Source organism: Sceloporus occidentalis, unplaced genomic scaffold (assembly GCF_023333645.1).
Source record: "Sceloporus occidentalis isolate IW3139 unplaced genomic scaffold, rSceOcc1.0.p SCAF_1, whole genome shotgun sequence".
NCBI lineage: Eukaryota > Metazoa > Chordata > Lepidosauria > Squamata > Phrynosomatidae > Sceloporus > Sceloporus occidentalis.
The window spans coordinates 277,379,723-277,395,963 of NW_028316981.1; the positions used below are offsets into that span (position 1 = coordinate 277,379,723).

The following is a 16,241-nucleotide window of genomic DNA, read 5'->3' on the forward strand; positions in this document are numbered from 1 at the left end:
TAAATATAATGTCTGCACTGTCTACTGTTTTAATGGATATTTTTAAGGGGGATCTTTAACAATGAGGAAAAATTAACAGCGTAGGGAATTTACTGTACTAAACTGACCTACATTCCCTGAACTTGTAAAAGTACTGCAACTCTACAACATACAAATTTATAATGGCCTGGCAGGTACCATAGAATGCAATGTGTATGGCATATAAATAACATAAAATAAATAAAACTAAGGTACTGGCTGTTAATCCACAGACAAGTATATACTTGAAACAGTGGTTATTTTGTGTTCCGAAAAGTATTTTAACACAATTTGACTATAACAATACATATATCACATTATATTGCTTACATAAACATAGATTACCTGTTCTTCTATTTTATCTTGTCTATCAAGTGCAGCTTCCACAGCATCAAAGAATTCTTCTTCATTAATCAGACTGTTGGGACCTTCCTATAGATATCAAAATCAGTGAAGTATTAAGTTACTAACAGTGCAAAATGTTTGCTAGATAGTAAACCAAATGTGTTCCTTGTTCATCAGTGGGAAAACAGTTCAGTTATTACAGTGTTGCTGTACAGGTTCTGCAAGAAGCTGGTGTTTAACAACAAAAATAGAATGAATGCACCATATTTCTCTATTGCCTTCTATGCTTATCTTTATAGATAAGTAGAGAGAACATGAGGCTCTACTCTTTTGTTCTCATGTCAAGGTAATGTCTCAAGATAACTGAAGCATCTTTATATCATTAAGGAAAGAGCAGTGCCCAGTACTTCTGTATCTCAGCTGACACAATTTCCATTTTTTTATTTGCAATTTGTATAGAAAAGCATATAGGTTTATTTTCAAAATAAGTTTTCAAAATAAGAACTAACATACAGGTAATGATCCAGACAGTCAAAACTAGATGTGTTAATATCAATAGGATATGTAATCACATACTGAACTCTCCTCAATGAAATCAATGGCGGGATACAGACCGCCGCTTTGCGGCGGTCTCCCGCCGGTGCCATTTGCTCCGCGAGGGAGCCGCAGCAGCCAAACCGCGCGGCTCCCGCGCGGAGCAAAAAAGAAGCTCCATTTCGGAGCTTCTTTTTGCGGCGCCTTTATGACGTCGCGAGGCGCCTGGCGTGGACTCGCGACGTCATAGGCGCCGCGACACGTACGGACGCTCAGCGTCCAATACGTAAACATGGCGGCCCCCATGTGGAAGGGGCGCTGCCATGTTGTACGTATTCTATACGTACTAGGGTTAGGGGGGTGCGGAAGCACCGCCCCTTCCTAACCCTAGTACGTATAGAAGACGTACTATATGGCGGTCTGTATCCCGCCCAAGATACCAAAAAGTGCTCAATTTCAACTTGATTCTGCCAAATTTCAAGCAGTGAACATTTTTACTCCTGTAAAAATTTGGAATATCTGTGCTGCAATCCACTTCACCACCCTTCTCTGTGGGAAGAAAGCACAAATAGCATGAAGCCAGCTGGGCTAGCTCCCAGTCCATTCTAAGATCAGACACTAGAAACATATGCCACAATGCATATAAATAATAATTCTATGCTCAATTACTAAATCTTAAAAAAAGGATTGTATCTAATCCTTAGTTGTTCATTAAGGATAAATATGGGTAATCTGTGGTTTTCCAGAAACTGATGGGCTATAGCCAATGAGCGATGATAAAAGTCCAAAACATCTAGCAGGGCAACACATTCCATGGTTTTGATTTACACACTTATATCTTCACAAAGATGTACACAATGTATTTGGGGAGCAGTAGCTATATATACATTTTCCATTAAAACACAAGTAAGGGATATTAATTTATCACTATATGGCTGGGATATAACTGGTTCATATATAAAGGACACATAGAATTTTAATGCTTCCAGCTGTAGCCCTTTACTTTTGAAAGGTCTTTACAAGGTCATCTATAGCAGGGACGAGTAACTGCTGGGGTCAGAGGACCACACTGGCTTTTTGCAGAACCATTGATGGCTGCATTACCTAGTATGCCATATGATATATTTTCAGACATGTATGTGTGCCTTCAAGTCATTTCTGACTTATGGCAACCCTAAGGCAAACCTATCACTGGATTTTCTTGACAAGATTTGTTCAGAGAGGGTTTGCCTTTCTCTGAAGCTGAGAGTGTGTGATATGCCCAAGGTCACTCAGTGGCTTCCATGCTTAAATAGTCTCCAATGCTTAAATCACATGTACAGATCTACAAAGGGTAAGGGGGAAAACGGTAGCAAAACTGTGACAGGTATAGTCCCTCCAGAGGTCTGAGTTAGTTTTACTGTCTATGTGGGGCTAAAACATTTTTGGAAACTCAAAATTCAGGATTTGTGGGGATCATTTGGGGGGGGGGGTGCACTTTTGCCATCCCTAAACTTTCCTAGGAGTGGGCATATGGTCCTCTGGACGTTCTCGGACTGCTATTCCCTTAATCTAGCACCAATGGCTATGATGAAAAGAATTAATGGGAGATGAATGCTAAGGACATCTAGACCGCCACGGATGCCCATCCCTGGTCTACTGTGATGTTTAAAGTGGACTACAAAATCCACTGAAGTGGCAATGTACAATATTTTCCCTTCTTCACAGCTTTTAAGAACTAGGGTCAAATGACCTGCTACCCAAGCATCAATTCTGTTATATTTAACGATTTAACATAGGAAACAGAATAATGGGCTGTAGTGGAGATATTCCTTTTTTTATTTTTCAATGATTTGAAAAGTAGAAGTTTTTAGGTAAGAAACATATTTAAGCTACCAAACTTGAAAAATAAGAAGTGCTTTTTGTACAAAGGAGACTGTACTGGAACCCTGCTTGCAAGTATTTGTGATCCAGAATAAATATTGACTAGAAAAATATTTAAAGAGTGAGTTGTATTTCCTTGAGGCTATCACACTGGAGATGGACAGTCCATGTTCAGCCTAAGAACACAGCAGAACTACGGCACACAAGTTCATACCTCATAATCTGGTCCTCCAAAATGGGACTTTTTTTTAAGCTCTGTCATAGCATTTTTGTATGCTTCTTCTATTCTCCTCCTTTTTTCAACTTCCTGTAAATAGTATAAACAAAAGACAGAAATTTGTTCTAAATCAAACACAGGACCAGTAAATTAACACTGTCTAATATTACATTCATAAATTCCTGTTTCACCACATAAAATGTAGAGGCTCACCAGATTACAGAATTAATGTAACTTTGAGATAGCTAACAATGGCGTAGAACAGACTGCTGACAAATGGTGGATTGGGGCCATCCTGGAGCTTGTTACTCCGGAGCTGCAGCAAATATATGACACAGCCCCAATCCACCCAGATGCCAGCCCAAATAGGAGTGGAAAAGATCCACTTCTATTTAGGCCAGTAAATGGCTGCCTTTGGTGGCCCTGGTGCAGCCCCAGAGCAGCTTCTGGGTGATCTGAGGGCATGCAGCATGTAAACACCACACCAACAGAGCATCTTGAAACTGACCACGCTGGTCGGCCAGGGTGGCTTCTGGATGTCTTGGGGATGTGCACCGTCTAAAGGCCACACCACCAAGCCGCCCGGAAGCCAGCTTTACCGGCCAGTCTGTACAGGCTGTTATGTCCCTCAGCAGCTTCTGGATTGCAGCTCCCAGCAGCCTTAGCCAGCTTACCCAAATATTCAGCAGCTGCAACTCAAAAATGTATGGAGAGCCAGAGATGGTCCAACAGAAGAAAGTAAATCTTCAGGAAACATACAACTATAAAGATTAAAGCTGCAGAAACAATTTGGATTTTATCCTTAAACTTATTAAAAGACTATGTAATGGTGTGTCCGTGTGTAACCTCTAGAAACTAAACAGAACATATAATTTATTTGCCACCTGGAAGAAGCTGTTGGTTGCCATAAGGGCATACAAAAATAGCAAAGAGATAGGAAAAAAGTTGTCAATCCAAAATGCCAAAGTTCACAGATATTATTTATATAAACATATGGAAAAGGAAAGGGAAACTGTTCAATCCTCTAGCCCATAACAGCAATCTTAGAGCTTTAAAATATTTGTTAAGAATATGTATTTCTGTTCCCTAAAATATATTACTTAAAAGTATTGATTCTGGTTGTGGCCACCTGAATTACACCAACTGTTGATGTAATTCAAGTGGCCACAATCAGAAACACTTTTGCGTTCACATGGGGCACAACTCCAATCTGTAGTTAAAATGCAGGTTAAAGTGCTCTAGACGACATAACACAACTTGAAGGTAAAAGTCACCAGGAACTAGACAAGTTTGAAGATATCAAATGTATGTGTAATAAAGTTTTTTTTCTTGGTTCTGAACTATGTTTTAAACTTATTTAAAACTTAAAAACTAATTTTGTAAGAGAGACACCTCAAAAATACAACATCAACATAAAGCAGATTGTATTCATGTCTGAATTACTGGACGGCATATCAAAATATAATATGTGGCATTTACTATACAAAATATACAACACAGAGAAAGTCCCATCTTTCAAAAAGCTTTTGTCATACATATCCTGAAGATAAATAACTGTATCATCATCAGTATACCTGAAGCCAAGAAAATACCATTTAATTCTTACAGAGGTCTTACCTTATCCAATCTTTTCTGCCAGCTCTCCTCACGTTTTACCATTAGCTCAATGCAATGGGAAAGTGTAGCAAGGATCCCAGCCGTTGTTGCCTTGAAAGTTATAGCTTCACCTTTAAAGTCTATACCATTTATTCCTTTGGGCGTTACATGTGGAAACACTAAAACAAACAGATTAGAGATTTATCAGTACAATCCCCAGTTACGCTTGGCCTGTGTAGCTTTAGAATTAAAGTGCCCAGTAGTATTCAATAATCTGCTGAGTATAAAGTAAGCTTAACAGAAGAAATCCCCCTATTTTTAATGTATTCTTTCAGTTTCTCTATGCTGTGTAACTCTGCATGGAAAAATAATGTGGGTGGCAGGACTGGAAATACTCTTGTAACAAAAGCAATCTGACAGTTTGAAGTGGAACCTAATTAAAACTGAACCACCTTAACGCCTAGCAGATGCTGCATTTCAAACCCAATAATTTGCATGTATTTGAATCTAATTATGATCTGTAAAAAAAATCCCAAAGCAAGTGTTCAGGTTGGTAATAACAATATTTGAATATGTGTGTGTGTGGATACATTTTCCTTAACTACAATAGTTTGAAATACCTCAAATTGCATCAGCCATCTGTTACTAAGGATGTTTAGATAAAAGTGACATATTTAAAAGTATATGAGACAGAATGCTGTAAAAATATATCAAAATATATTAAGGGTGGTAAAACATATTATTCAACATTTTGTCAGGTATTTACAAAGGTTTAGATTGAGTACTTAGGGCTTGGGCAGTATTATGAAATCCATATTCCAGTGGGGAGGTGGAGTGTGGAACCTAAAAGATACAGCTAATGGTCATGGCTAAGATGAAATCTGAACTGCCTTAGCACACCTAGCTGTCATACAGCACTGTATCATGGCAGTCAATGTAAGGTTCGTAAGATTGTGGTACATGTATCATTGGAGTCTGCTGGAAATAAGCACATTGAGTCTTTCTTCTGTCCTAAGATCAATGTAACATTCCAGATCTACACTTACTTTAGGATGAGAAGTGTTAAATCTGGAAAGTTCAGCTCAAACAATCAGTTTAATTTAAGCAACCCCATAAATTATCCAAGATTTCCTTTAGTAGTCAGGAAATCTTCTTATGAATCACACAGACTAGCTAAAATTTAAAGATGTAGCATTTGTTTTAATAAGTTAAATGGCCAGACAGAAAAATATCACCTATTACTGGGAGTACTTCAGGTCATTTTACAAACTGAGTTTTCAAATATAACACCTTCCTCAATTCTTCTGCTACATGATGAAACTTTGTACCCTCCTTGTACCCACTCTCAAATATCTGAGGAGGAAATGGACAAAGAATGACTGAGAGAGACATAAAGCAAGGAGATGGATCGAGATGGAGTTTTCACTCTATTTTTATTAATTGTTTACGAGGCTTTTAAATAGATATGATTTCAGCTGTTAGCTATGGCTTCAGGCTTGTGTTGAAAAGTGTGGATCATGGTCTTTTTTCTTTGCAACAGCAGGGAGAACTGGTGTACATGTATATGTCAAAGTTCCTCTAAAGATAGAGTGAACAAGGGAGCCATTGCTCATTGGGAGCTTTAGGATCACACTTTGAATTGGTAGCACACTTTGAATGAATTCAAACATACAAGTCATTATATGTTTTGTTGAAATCTGTTTGCTGTAGTATCCCAAGCCTCTTCTACTAATAGGCCATAGCCTATTACCTGTCACAAACCCAGGGTTTGTTTTTGGTTTACAAATTTCGACTTGTTCAAATTGTGACTTGCTGTGACTACTAAACTTGCAACTGTGGTTTGTCCCTGGTTTGCCTTCCTAGCTTCCCACCCTGAAACAGGAACTGATAATAAGAGCCAAAGAAAAACAAATCAGAAATGGGGAAGGCAAGCCATGATTTGTTGGATTACTTGCCGTGCAATTTATGGTTTGAGCAAGAAACAGCTTAAGCATGTCTTACACTGTGCAAATACACCCTGTATATTTCTGGTGGAGTTCTCAATGGAAGAGTCAAATTAGGTAAAACACTTAGCCTTATGTAGCTGATTTAAAAACAACAATAAAATAAGGAGCATCTATATGGGATGGGTCAGACAAAGATGCATCCTTTCACCTTATCTTTTCAACCTCTATGCAGAACATATTACACAAAGAGCAGGCTTGGACACAGAAGAAGGAGGAGTGAAAGTATGAGAAAGGAACATCAACGATCTAAGATATGCAGACACTATACTATTAGCAGAAAACACTGGGAGACCTAGAGCAACTACTCAGAAAGGTAGTTGCAGAAACTGGGAAGAGTAGTGGAGGACAGGGCTTCTTGGATATATCTCATCCACAGGGTTGCCATAAGTTGAAATCAACTCAAAGGTGGTTAACAACAACAAAAACGGGGTGTGGGCAAGAATAAAGAATAACAACAAGATTAATTCTTTCCCCTGCTCCATGGAAGTCCAGTTATGAATAGCAGTCATAGAGAATGAGCTCTGCTCTCATTACTAATAGCTGGCACTGTACAGGGGATATTTATTCTGTCAAGCCTATGGCAAGGTTAACACTTTTGACCCCACTCATATAATGGTTTTGATTTAGCTTAAAGCCATCATTCATCTACATGCTAGTGATGGTTTTAAAAAATCCATCTATGGCAGACCAAACTATGTGACAAATTTTCAAGTGTACTTTGTCTTTTTGCTCTTTATATGAAAATCTAAGGTTTGGCTAACAATGACATAGTTCACCTCAAAAATAATTTCCCAATTAAAAATTAATGTGGGCTTCCAGAGTCTGGGGTAGAGCAATGTATTAGAGCAAACTATCAGCGGAACTAAAGAAAACAGATGTCCATAGTAACTTCAAATGAACTTAGAGCAGATGCACAATTTACACTACTGGCACCTTTTTAGAAAGGTAAATGTTTTAGAATGAATTCAACACATCACCTGAAAGGGGAAAAAATGGCAAGGGTACATTTTCCATGCCTTTTTAGGCACATGAGGGGGGGCGGGGGGGCAAGGACCCATACTGAGGTCCAGTAAACAAAAGAAAAAGAAAAAAGGACAAAAATCTAAATCAAGTAGCTGAGTTGTTTTCAAATTTGATATATTCCAGCAAAGAGTCTGAAATGTAGCTGATAATACTAATGAGAAAAAGGGAAAGTTCAAAATGACAGCTAATTCAGCACAGTGCATAATTTTGTGCAGTCAAGTCATGAGGTTGCTTTTATTTAAATACGACACACTGTAATTAGTCACTACCATGTTGTCCTATCTCATTTTTCATTTAAGAAATTTATCCAGTGGGAACACATTCCATGTAGAACTTGTAATTATTACCTTTCTTTATAGAGATGATCCCCCTTCCCTTTAATGGTACACAAACTTAACAAGATTCAAGTTGTTGTTTTGCTTCATGCACAAAAGGTCAATACATAGATTTATTATTGGAGTACAAACATTTATTGGAATGCAGACTGGGTCAGCGAGAAAAATCAGCTGTAGCAGAACATGTTACAAACCATCCTGGGCATAAAATACTGCTTGAAAACACTGAAATCCTGGACCATGCCAACCACTACCATGTCAGGATGCACAAGGAAGCCATTGAAATCCAGAAACACCTGGACAATTTCAACAGGAAAGAAGAAACCCTTAAAGTGAACAAGGTTGGGCTACCAGTCCTGAAAAATAGCAAAATCAAGATTCAACAAATGCAAATGAGAAATCTCCCAGGGTCAGGAGTTTCTTAGCAGACAATGAACACTAATCAAGCAGACACTAATCCTCCTCTTTTGCAGACCCTCCCACCCTGAGGCCTGCCATTAGCAACAGAACAATACACATGCAAATCACTCCTGCCTTCCCAGGTCACACAGTGTATATATATATAGCCAACTCCTTTCCAGGCAAGCATTCTTTGAAGAGGCCAGCCACAGATGCTGGCAAAATGTCAGGAATAAACTCTTCTAGAACATGGCCACATAAACCGATAAAGCCACAAAAAACTATGGATGCTGGCCATGAAAGCCTTTGACTTCACATTTATTGGAACCATCTGATCTATGATGGATATTCTAAAAGCAAATCTGTTGTCGGTTTACTGTGTGAGAGTAGCCTTCCTTCCCCAAGCTAGTCAAACAGTCCAGAAGCATGTCACAGTCAATGTTACAGAGCTATTAAGAGGTCAAGGAGAATCATCAAGGTTATACTTTCCTATTTTCTGACCAGGCTTTCTGTCTAGCTGAAAGCCAGACCAATAACATTCTAACTCCTTGTTCACTGCCCATTCCAGATAGTACTGCATAAGAATTTAGTTTCCATCACATGCTTAACCACCATTTGTAAGGATGGACTATTAGCAATGGTGCTTTTTATGGCAACTTCTGCATCCAAAAAGGATTTCCCAGAACAGGTACCAAAGGCACAATTAAGGTCATATCAGATTTCCGCTCTAATTACTTTGTATACCAAAAAACCTTCTTTACAGTAGAAGGTGGCAATCATCATGTCAAAAATCAAGCAGTTCTGCTTTTATGGAATCAGCAAAAGCTGTGAAATGGCTGGGAAATACACCAAAAGGAAATTAGATGTTAACATATGAATGTTAAGTATATGCTGTTTTATGTGAAGTTTATGTTTAATTAATCTACTATGCTTTTGTAGTATTGTTATGGTACTTTTATTGTTAAAAATGCTAATCTGAGGCGGGATACAGATGGGCAAAAAGGAGTGTGTTCATGACGTCATGAAGGTATAGCCTTCAGACGGCCCTTACCTGAATGCCGCCATGAACACGCCGCCCACACGCCCCAAGTGGGAAGAAGCGGCATTAAAAAGGTGCTGCTTTTCCCCGCTTCTTTTCTATATACTGCGCAGCTGCGCATCTCCGTCTATAAGCTGCTGCACCAGTACGCCAGAATTGTTACGCCGCTAATTTAAGTTGCCCATTTAAAAGCTCCGTGTCTGCTGCGTTGCATAATGAGTCGGGGTCCTGGAACATGCGCAGTTTGCACCGAGGCTCTAATTAGAGCGTCAGATGCCATGCAGATGTGGAAGCTGCAGTACAGCTGCACTCTATTTTAATGCTCGTAACCCTAACCCTAACCCTAACCCTAACCCTAACCCTAGAGCAACATGTACGCATGCGCTGCTAGAATTGGGGAAAGTTTGGAATTTAAAGTGAACCCCTACACACATTCCTGTGCCATTTTCACCTAACAATAAAAAAACCCTAAAACTTTAAATATTTACATATGTACAAGGGAGGTGATGGGGGATGGCAGGGGGACAGCGGTGGCAGCGGCGACAGCTGTGGCTGTGCATTGCAGATTCAGCAAGAGCGTGGGGACCAAAGGAGAGGAGGCATCCATGATGCTGGTGACACTACCAACGTGCAAGCGGACAAGGATGCCAAGATCACCAGCTGGCAGGAGACCACCATTGTTCTTGGGCAGGGCAAGGGAAAAAGTTTAAAGGGGCCTGGGCGCTTTAAATGTGCACATAGGCTTTCTGCCGCCAGTGCTGAGCGCCGCAGCTGCGCAGCTGCGCATCCACCAGCCGGCTAAAGAAAAAAAAGCGCCGTTTTTGGCCGCCCGTGCAGAAGCTGCCTCTCTCTTTGCAGCGGCCTCCGAGGCGGTGGTATGGAAACTGCGGGTCCGAAACGGCCCCAGGTGAGGCGTCTTCACTGCCCCCCATGTGGAAGCCCCATACACCTGACCCACACCCCCGGGGCGGGCGGTCTGGAGGCTCCGTATTCAGCAGAATACACCTCCAAGACGTCTTCCCCTGCCCGTCTGTACCCCGCCTGAAAATAAACCAAGCTACATACATAGTTGGCACCTCAACAGCAAGCAACAAACCATGTTTTAAATAGTGAAGCCATAAAGATTAAATCAAAAAACCAAAAAACTCGCAATGAGAACAGTTTAATGGTTGGTTCTGTCACTTACAAGCAGCATCATTACACAAAGAGTACTGAACTTAATTAGAATCATAGAGTTGGAAGAGACCACAAAGGCCATCCAGTCCAAACCCCTGCCATGCAGGAATACATTTTAATCATAATTGAATTCAAGTATACTTACATTTTTCTTTACTACCATTACTATTATGTAAAAAATCTCCATCAGAGCGTGTTGTAGGAAAATCATCCTCATCGTCTTCTACAACTGCAATGAAAAGAGAAACCAATTACTAATGTGTCTAACATCACAAAATGCCAAGAACAGTAGGTGAAAAAAAACTTTATTGGAAAACTACTATCTGTAAGCAAAGCAGTTTTTTTATACTACAAAACTGAACAGAGGATTTTTCCTTTCTCATATGGATATTGCTTCTTGGTAGAAAAACTGTGCATTCTTTACTACACTATTATATTTGTGAGTTGCATGTACATTTGATACGAAGATAAGACAAGGACAAATCCAAAGGCTTGAGAAAGGGAAATGGTTTATTCATGCTGATGGCCATTTTGAAACCACAAAGCTGTTTGGGTGACCCCATGGGCCAGATTTATGAACTCACCACAACTGTAGTTTTTACCGCTTCTCTTGCAAGAATTACTGAACACACTAAAGCTGCTAGGTTTAAAGGAAAGGCAGGTGGGTATTTGAAACAGCAAATCAGTGTAGGGACAAAGCAATAGGGCACAAAATAGCACAGTTCCTTGCCATGAAAAAAGTTGGATAATGTCATGCTATGACAGCTAAAAAGACAATTTGTGAGATGTCATTTTCCAACTAAACCCCAGAAAGTCATGGATTTTGCCTAAATAACTGGGTTTAGATAAATACCTTTATCTCTCTGAAGTTCATCCTTGGAAACAGCATCAGCACAGGCATCAAAGTATTTTTGTAACGTATCAACCTGTCTACACAATATGTCTCTGAAGGTTTCCATTTCAGCAAGCTTCTCACGCAAACTGTGACCCTTCTGAAAATTTAGGAGTTAAAAACAATTGTTAAGATTATTAAATTACTGCAACTATAGTTTTCTACTTCTCACAGGGCAAACATGTAATTTGGAGTAAGAGATTTCTTTAAGAAATCAGTATGGACCTGTTGGCTACTGCACAATGCTCTACAGGATGAGTATCCCATATTTGGAATACTGAAATACTGTATTTTCCGGCGTATAAGGTGATGGGGGGCATAAGACGACCCCCCACGTCGCCCGCCAGCAGCATCCCTGGCCTGCCCTCAGGGGGTCTCACGCCGGCTGGAGGGGGCCTCTCTGGAGGCCTGAGAGGATTCTCAGCGGCTGAGCTCTCCCGCCAATTTTTTTCAAAAGGCGATGGCGGGGAAGCAGCTCCAGAGCCGGCTGGACCGAGTAAAAGGGCCGGCCCCTTACTTCTCTGCGGCACTGCTGTCGCCGGGGATCCTTTGATCCACCAGCGGCTTCAAAAGTCCTCCGCGGAAGCCGCTGGAGGAGCGGAGGATCCTGGGTGGTGGTGGCGACAGCTTCCGCGGAGGACTTTTGAAGCCGCTGGAGGATCGGAGGATCCCTGGCGGCAGCGGCGGCGGCGCGGAGAAGTAAGGGGCCGGCCCTTTTACTCGGCCCGGCTGGCTCTGGAGCCGCTTCCCTGCTGCCGCCTTTTGGAAAAAAATGGCAGCAAGAGCCCAGCCGCCGAGAATCCTCTCACGCCTCTAGAGAGGCCCCCTCCAGCTGGCACGAGTGCTGGATGGCTGGGAGAGGACCCAGCAAGGACTCCAGATACAGGGAGGTGGCCTTGCCATTCGCCTGTCTCTGGGGTATAATTCCGGAGCATAAGGCAGACTTCAAGAGTCGCCTTATAAGCCGGAAAATACAGTACTCCAAAATCCAGAACATTTTGAGCTACATACCTGTAGTGTATTTGCCACACTGAGGAGAAATGTGTGCCTCTGTGAAATGGCAGAAGGTGAGGAGTTGTGCCAAGCATTACACTTGGATTCCTCAAGTCTTGCTCCAGACTCATTACATATATGCATATACAGGTATGCCAAAATCCAAAAAGTCCAAAATACAAAACAACACTGGCCCTAGGCATTTCAGATAAGGGATACGCAACCTAGACTAAGAATTGATTGTTATGGTCAACCCTTTAAAGACATAATTAGTCTATTTTATAATACTGAGAATGTTTATTGAGACTTGTCAGTGATATTAAAGTTAGTTAAGGTCCTCTGCAAAAGATAGAACTGTCTTGGATTTCAACCAAAGTAACAAGAAATACAAAATTAAAGAATACATGTAATATAGACATTTCAGTTTTTAAAAATGCAAATAAAACAGAGTAATCAAAATTTTGATTCTGTTTTTCCATAAACATTTCTTCTACTTTTAAAGGCATCAGTTCAGAGAAATCATTGTAAACATTTCCCTACATGGTTAGGTCTTAATTTATTCCACTAGTAGTAACTTGTGCCTTCAGCAACTACTTCTGCAGCCACTGTAAATGCACATGGCCCTGATCCCATACATTCCCATCCTGTGAAAAGCTACATTATGTATTTTGCATTTTGTATCAAAGCACCTCCAGTGTCTTTCTGATGTAATTATTACTACAACATAATTAAACAGGCTCTTACCCGAGGCCTGATCTGAAGGAAGGGCGGTATACAAATAAAACTTTTATTATTTATTATTATATTATTCACCACTAACCTTGAATGAGGAGGTTGATGTTGCAGAGTACCCACTTGCTCCGGACACGAGAGACACCATAGAGCCATGGCGTCGCAAGCTTGATTCTGATCCATAGCCAGATTCAGTCTGAAAGATGAACAAATCCATTAATTATGAAATAATGGAAGTAAAATCTCTGCTAAAGAGGTTTCTTGAAACTGATATCCCAATACAAGATAATAATCTAAAGAATGGCCTCCAAACAAATATATACAGCTTCAAGGGAATCAACTACCAAGTATCTGAAATTATATCTGATTGGATGGCAGAAGGAAAATATTCTTGTAAATTGTAAAATGCTATAATCTAGTTTTGGATTTGATTTATAAAATCATAACAATGAGGGAGGGTGCTGCTATTTTGACTCCTGCAAAGTTAACCATTCCTAATTTTTGCCCTTCCTCTCTCTGCACTGCCTACATCAGAAGAGGCAAGGAACATGGAACTATCCAGCTACTGATGGACTGTAACTCCCAACACTCATTACCATCCCTTATGCTGCTAAGTTGATGGGAGCTGCACCCCAACATAATGAAGGGAACTTGTTCCCAATTCTTGTCTAAGAGTAATCTTCTGCCACTTCCCAACAATCAACCAGTCTCTTGGCCTACCAGGATTCCAGACACGGAAACAGTGAACAACCAGAGACTCTACACAAGATGGTATTTCAAATAATAGGTGTGAGTCTGCTGAACAGATCAAAAGACTGGAAAGCCACTGTATCTCTAATGTGTGTTCCAAGCCATTTAACACAGGAATTATAATCAGTAGTTGTATATGTAATTTGTCAAGTCAAATGCTTCACTACTAAAGACAGGATGTGTATATCTAGGCACTTATCAGAGACCACCTCCCACCAGTTTTGAAATGATGCTGTTAATACCATAACTCATCAGCTCTTTCTGATGGAACTTCAGGAAAAAAGATCATATCTTAGTGAGCACATGAAAAGGTACATGAAGGTTCAGAAAAAAAAATTAATGGGTGGGAATTCCCCCCCCCCAAAGCCTTTCCTCTGCCCCCTAGAAAAATTATCAAAATGTGGAGGGAAACTTGATTATGTAATGTTTTACTTTAGAATGTTGAATACAATATTTAAGATAAAGTTTTCATATATTTAATCCCACATAATTATTTCTAAAAATTAAGAGGAAAATATTAGTGTAAGGCCATGTACAGTATCAAATCATTACAAATCCTGATCTTGGGGTTTTTTCCCCTGTTTTTTTTTTTTTAAAGTGGGAATAAGTGCTTTATGTTTCTTTGACTTTTCGGAGAACTAGAGGAGACAATTTTTTAAATTGATGGTTTCTTCCTTTTTAAATGCTTCTTCCTTATAAACTTGCAAAGTCAAAAAGGTTCCCTACAGTTCATGTGTTCCTTACAGTATGGGGCCTTGTAGCTCTATTTGTAGCAAAATTTAAACATTTTAAAAGATAAATTCAATCTATAATAACACTCATCCCTCCACGTTTGCTGTAATTAGGGGCACAGGACCTTGTCAATTTGGAAAAAACACAAATAACATAAACATTATGTTTTTACCTGAGAGAACACCTCTCTAGGAATCTCAAGGCTCTCTGGTGCAACTCTGTGGTCAACATCTGCCAGATATTGACCACAGAATTGAGCTGGAGGAGCTATAAATGCCTAGTTGAATGTTCTCTCTAGGAATCCTTAGGTCCTTCAGTATGACTTTTGGTTAAAGCTAACCATAGAGTTACACAGGAGGACCTAGATATTCCTAGAGAGAACATATTAATAAAATCTGTGAATAATTTGCAAAAGTCAAAGTCCCAAATGTGGAGGGACAAGTGTATTATCTGAAAATACTGTCCCTTTAACATACCAAATGGCAAGTTTATCCCAAACCAAAGTACACATAATACATTTTCTCAAGTTTCTAAAGTCAAGTGAGTTTCAGTCTCAGTTAGCATACTACTAACACATCTTCCTCCAGTTTTTCCAAGAAGTTCTATCCCTTCCCCCTTCAAAATCTCCAGAAATATCTCCACTCAAGAAAGTTTGATTATGTAGTTTTCTTGAGAATTTTTCTTACACTAGTATATGGGATAATTTATTCAGCTATAAAGATGTGTTAAACTATTGAACTGTCCCAAATTTAAAATATTTGAATGTTCAATATGGACAACTGAAAACAGGAAAACTACAGTTGGCCCTCTGTTTTTGCGGGGGACCTGTTCCAGCCCCCCCCCCCCAAATGGAGGCTTGCGCATATTCAAGCCACATAGGCTTGAATGGAGTGTGCCCCCAGGTGCGCGTGCCATTGGAAATAGTGGAACTAGCCTCTCCATGGATATTCGAGGGCGTGGATCCCAGATCCACACATTAGGAGGGCCGACTGTACTATGAAAACATCATTTCAGAACAGCAAGAATAAATCACTACATGATGCTAATCCCTGCTCTGCAAAAGTTTATAGTACAGTATATTTTAAGCTCATAAGTAGTAATGAAGGAAGCCAGTTAAAAGGAGAAAAATGTAATTCATGCTAAATCTTCAGAAAGATACACGGTAGAGTGTTAGTTCAAAGATTCTGTACAGACAAAATGGTTCTCTGTTAAAACATTGATGAAATCTTGATACAGTGAAAAGGGGAGAGGGAGCGAAAAGACACAAATAGAACAGCACTCATTACATTTTAAAAAGGAACTCTTTTCCTTTAAAGAATCAAAATAAAGATTTCCCCAGTTGAATCAAAATGCAAGCTAATGCACTGTACGGTACGCAACAAAAACCAAGCGTGAATTCAACAGGAGTACGTATATTTAGCATATTTCTTTGAAACAGCCTAACAATACACCTCTTGCTCTTTACTTTTTTGTTCCCTATAATTTAGTTAATCATCATCACTGGAAATTTCAGGAAATCCAAATATATGCATATAAATAATCTTCCTTTCAACTCAGACAAGTTCTTTGTGTAATGCAAACATGACACTTA

At 39.8% G+C, this 16,241-nt stretch overlaps 1 protein-coding gene across 3 annotated transcripts in view; it reads right to left on the minus strand.

Moving 5' to 3' along the window:
• The window catches only part of CERT1 (ceramide transporter 1), a 73,799-nt gene that overhangs the window by 15,354 nt on the left and 42,204 nt on the right, over window positions 1-16,241 (minus strand). For all 3 annotated transcript variants that reach the window (XM_089494381.1, XM_089494373.1, XM_089494390.1), the window contains 6 exons: window positions 13,257-13,364; window positions 11,405-11,543; window positions 10,697-10,780; window positions 4,595-4,752; window positions 2,975-3,067; window positions 364-450 (listed from right to left, as the gene is read on the minus strand). In XM_089494381.1, coding sequence (XP_089350507.1) covers window positions 364-450; window positions 2,975-3,067; window positions 4,595-4,752; window positions 10,697-10,780; window positions 11,405-11,543; window positions 13,257-13,364 — 669 coding nt within the window. The remainder of the gene's footprint in view (window positions 1-363; window positions 451-2,974; window positions 3,068-4,594; window positions 4,753-10,696; window positions 10,781-11,404; window positions 11,544-13,256; window positions 13,365-16,241) is intronic.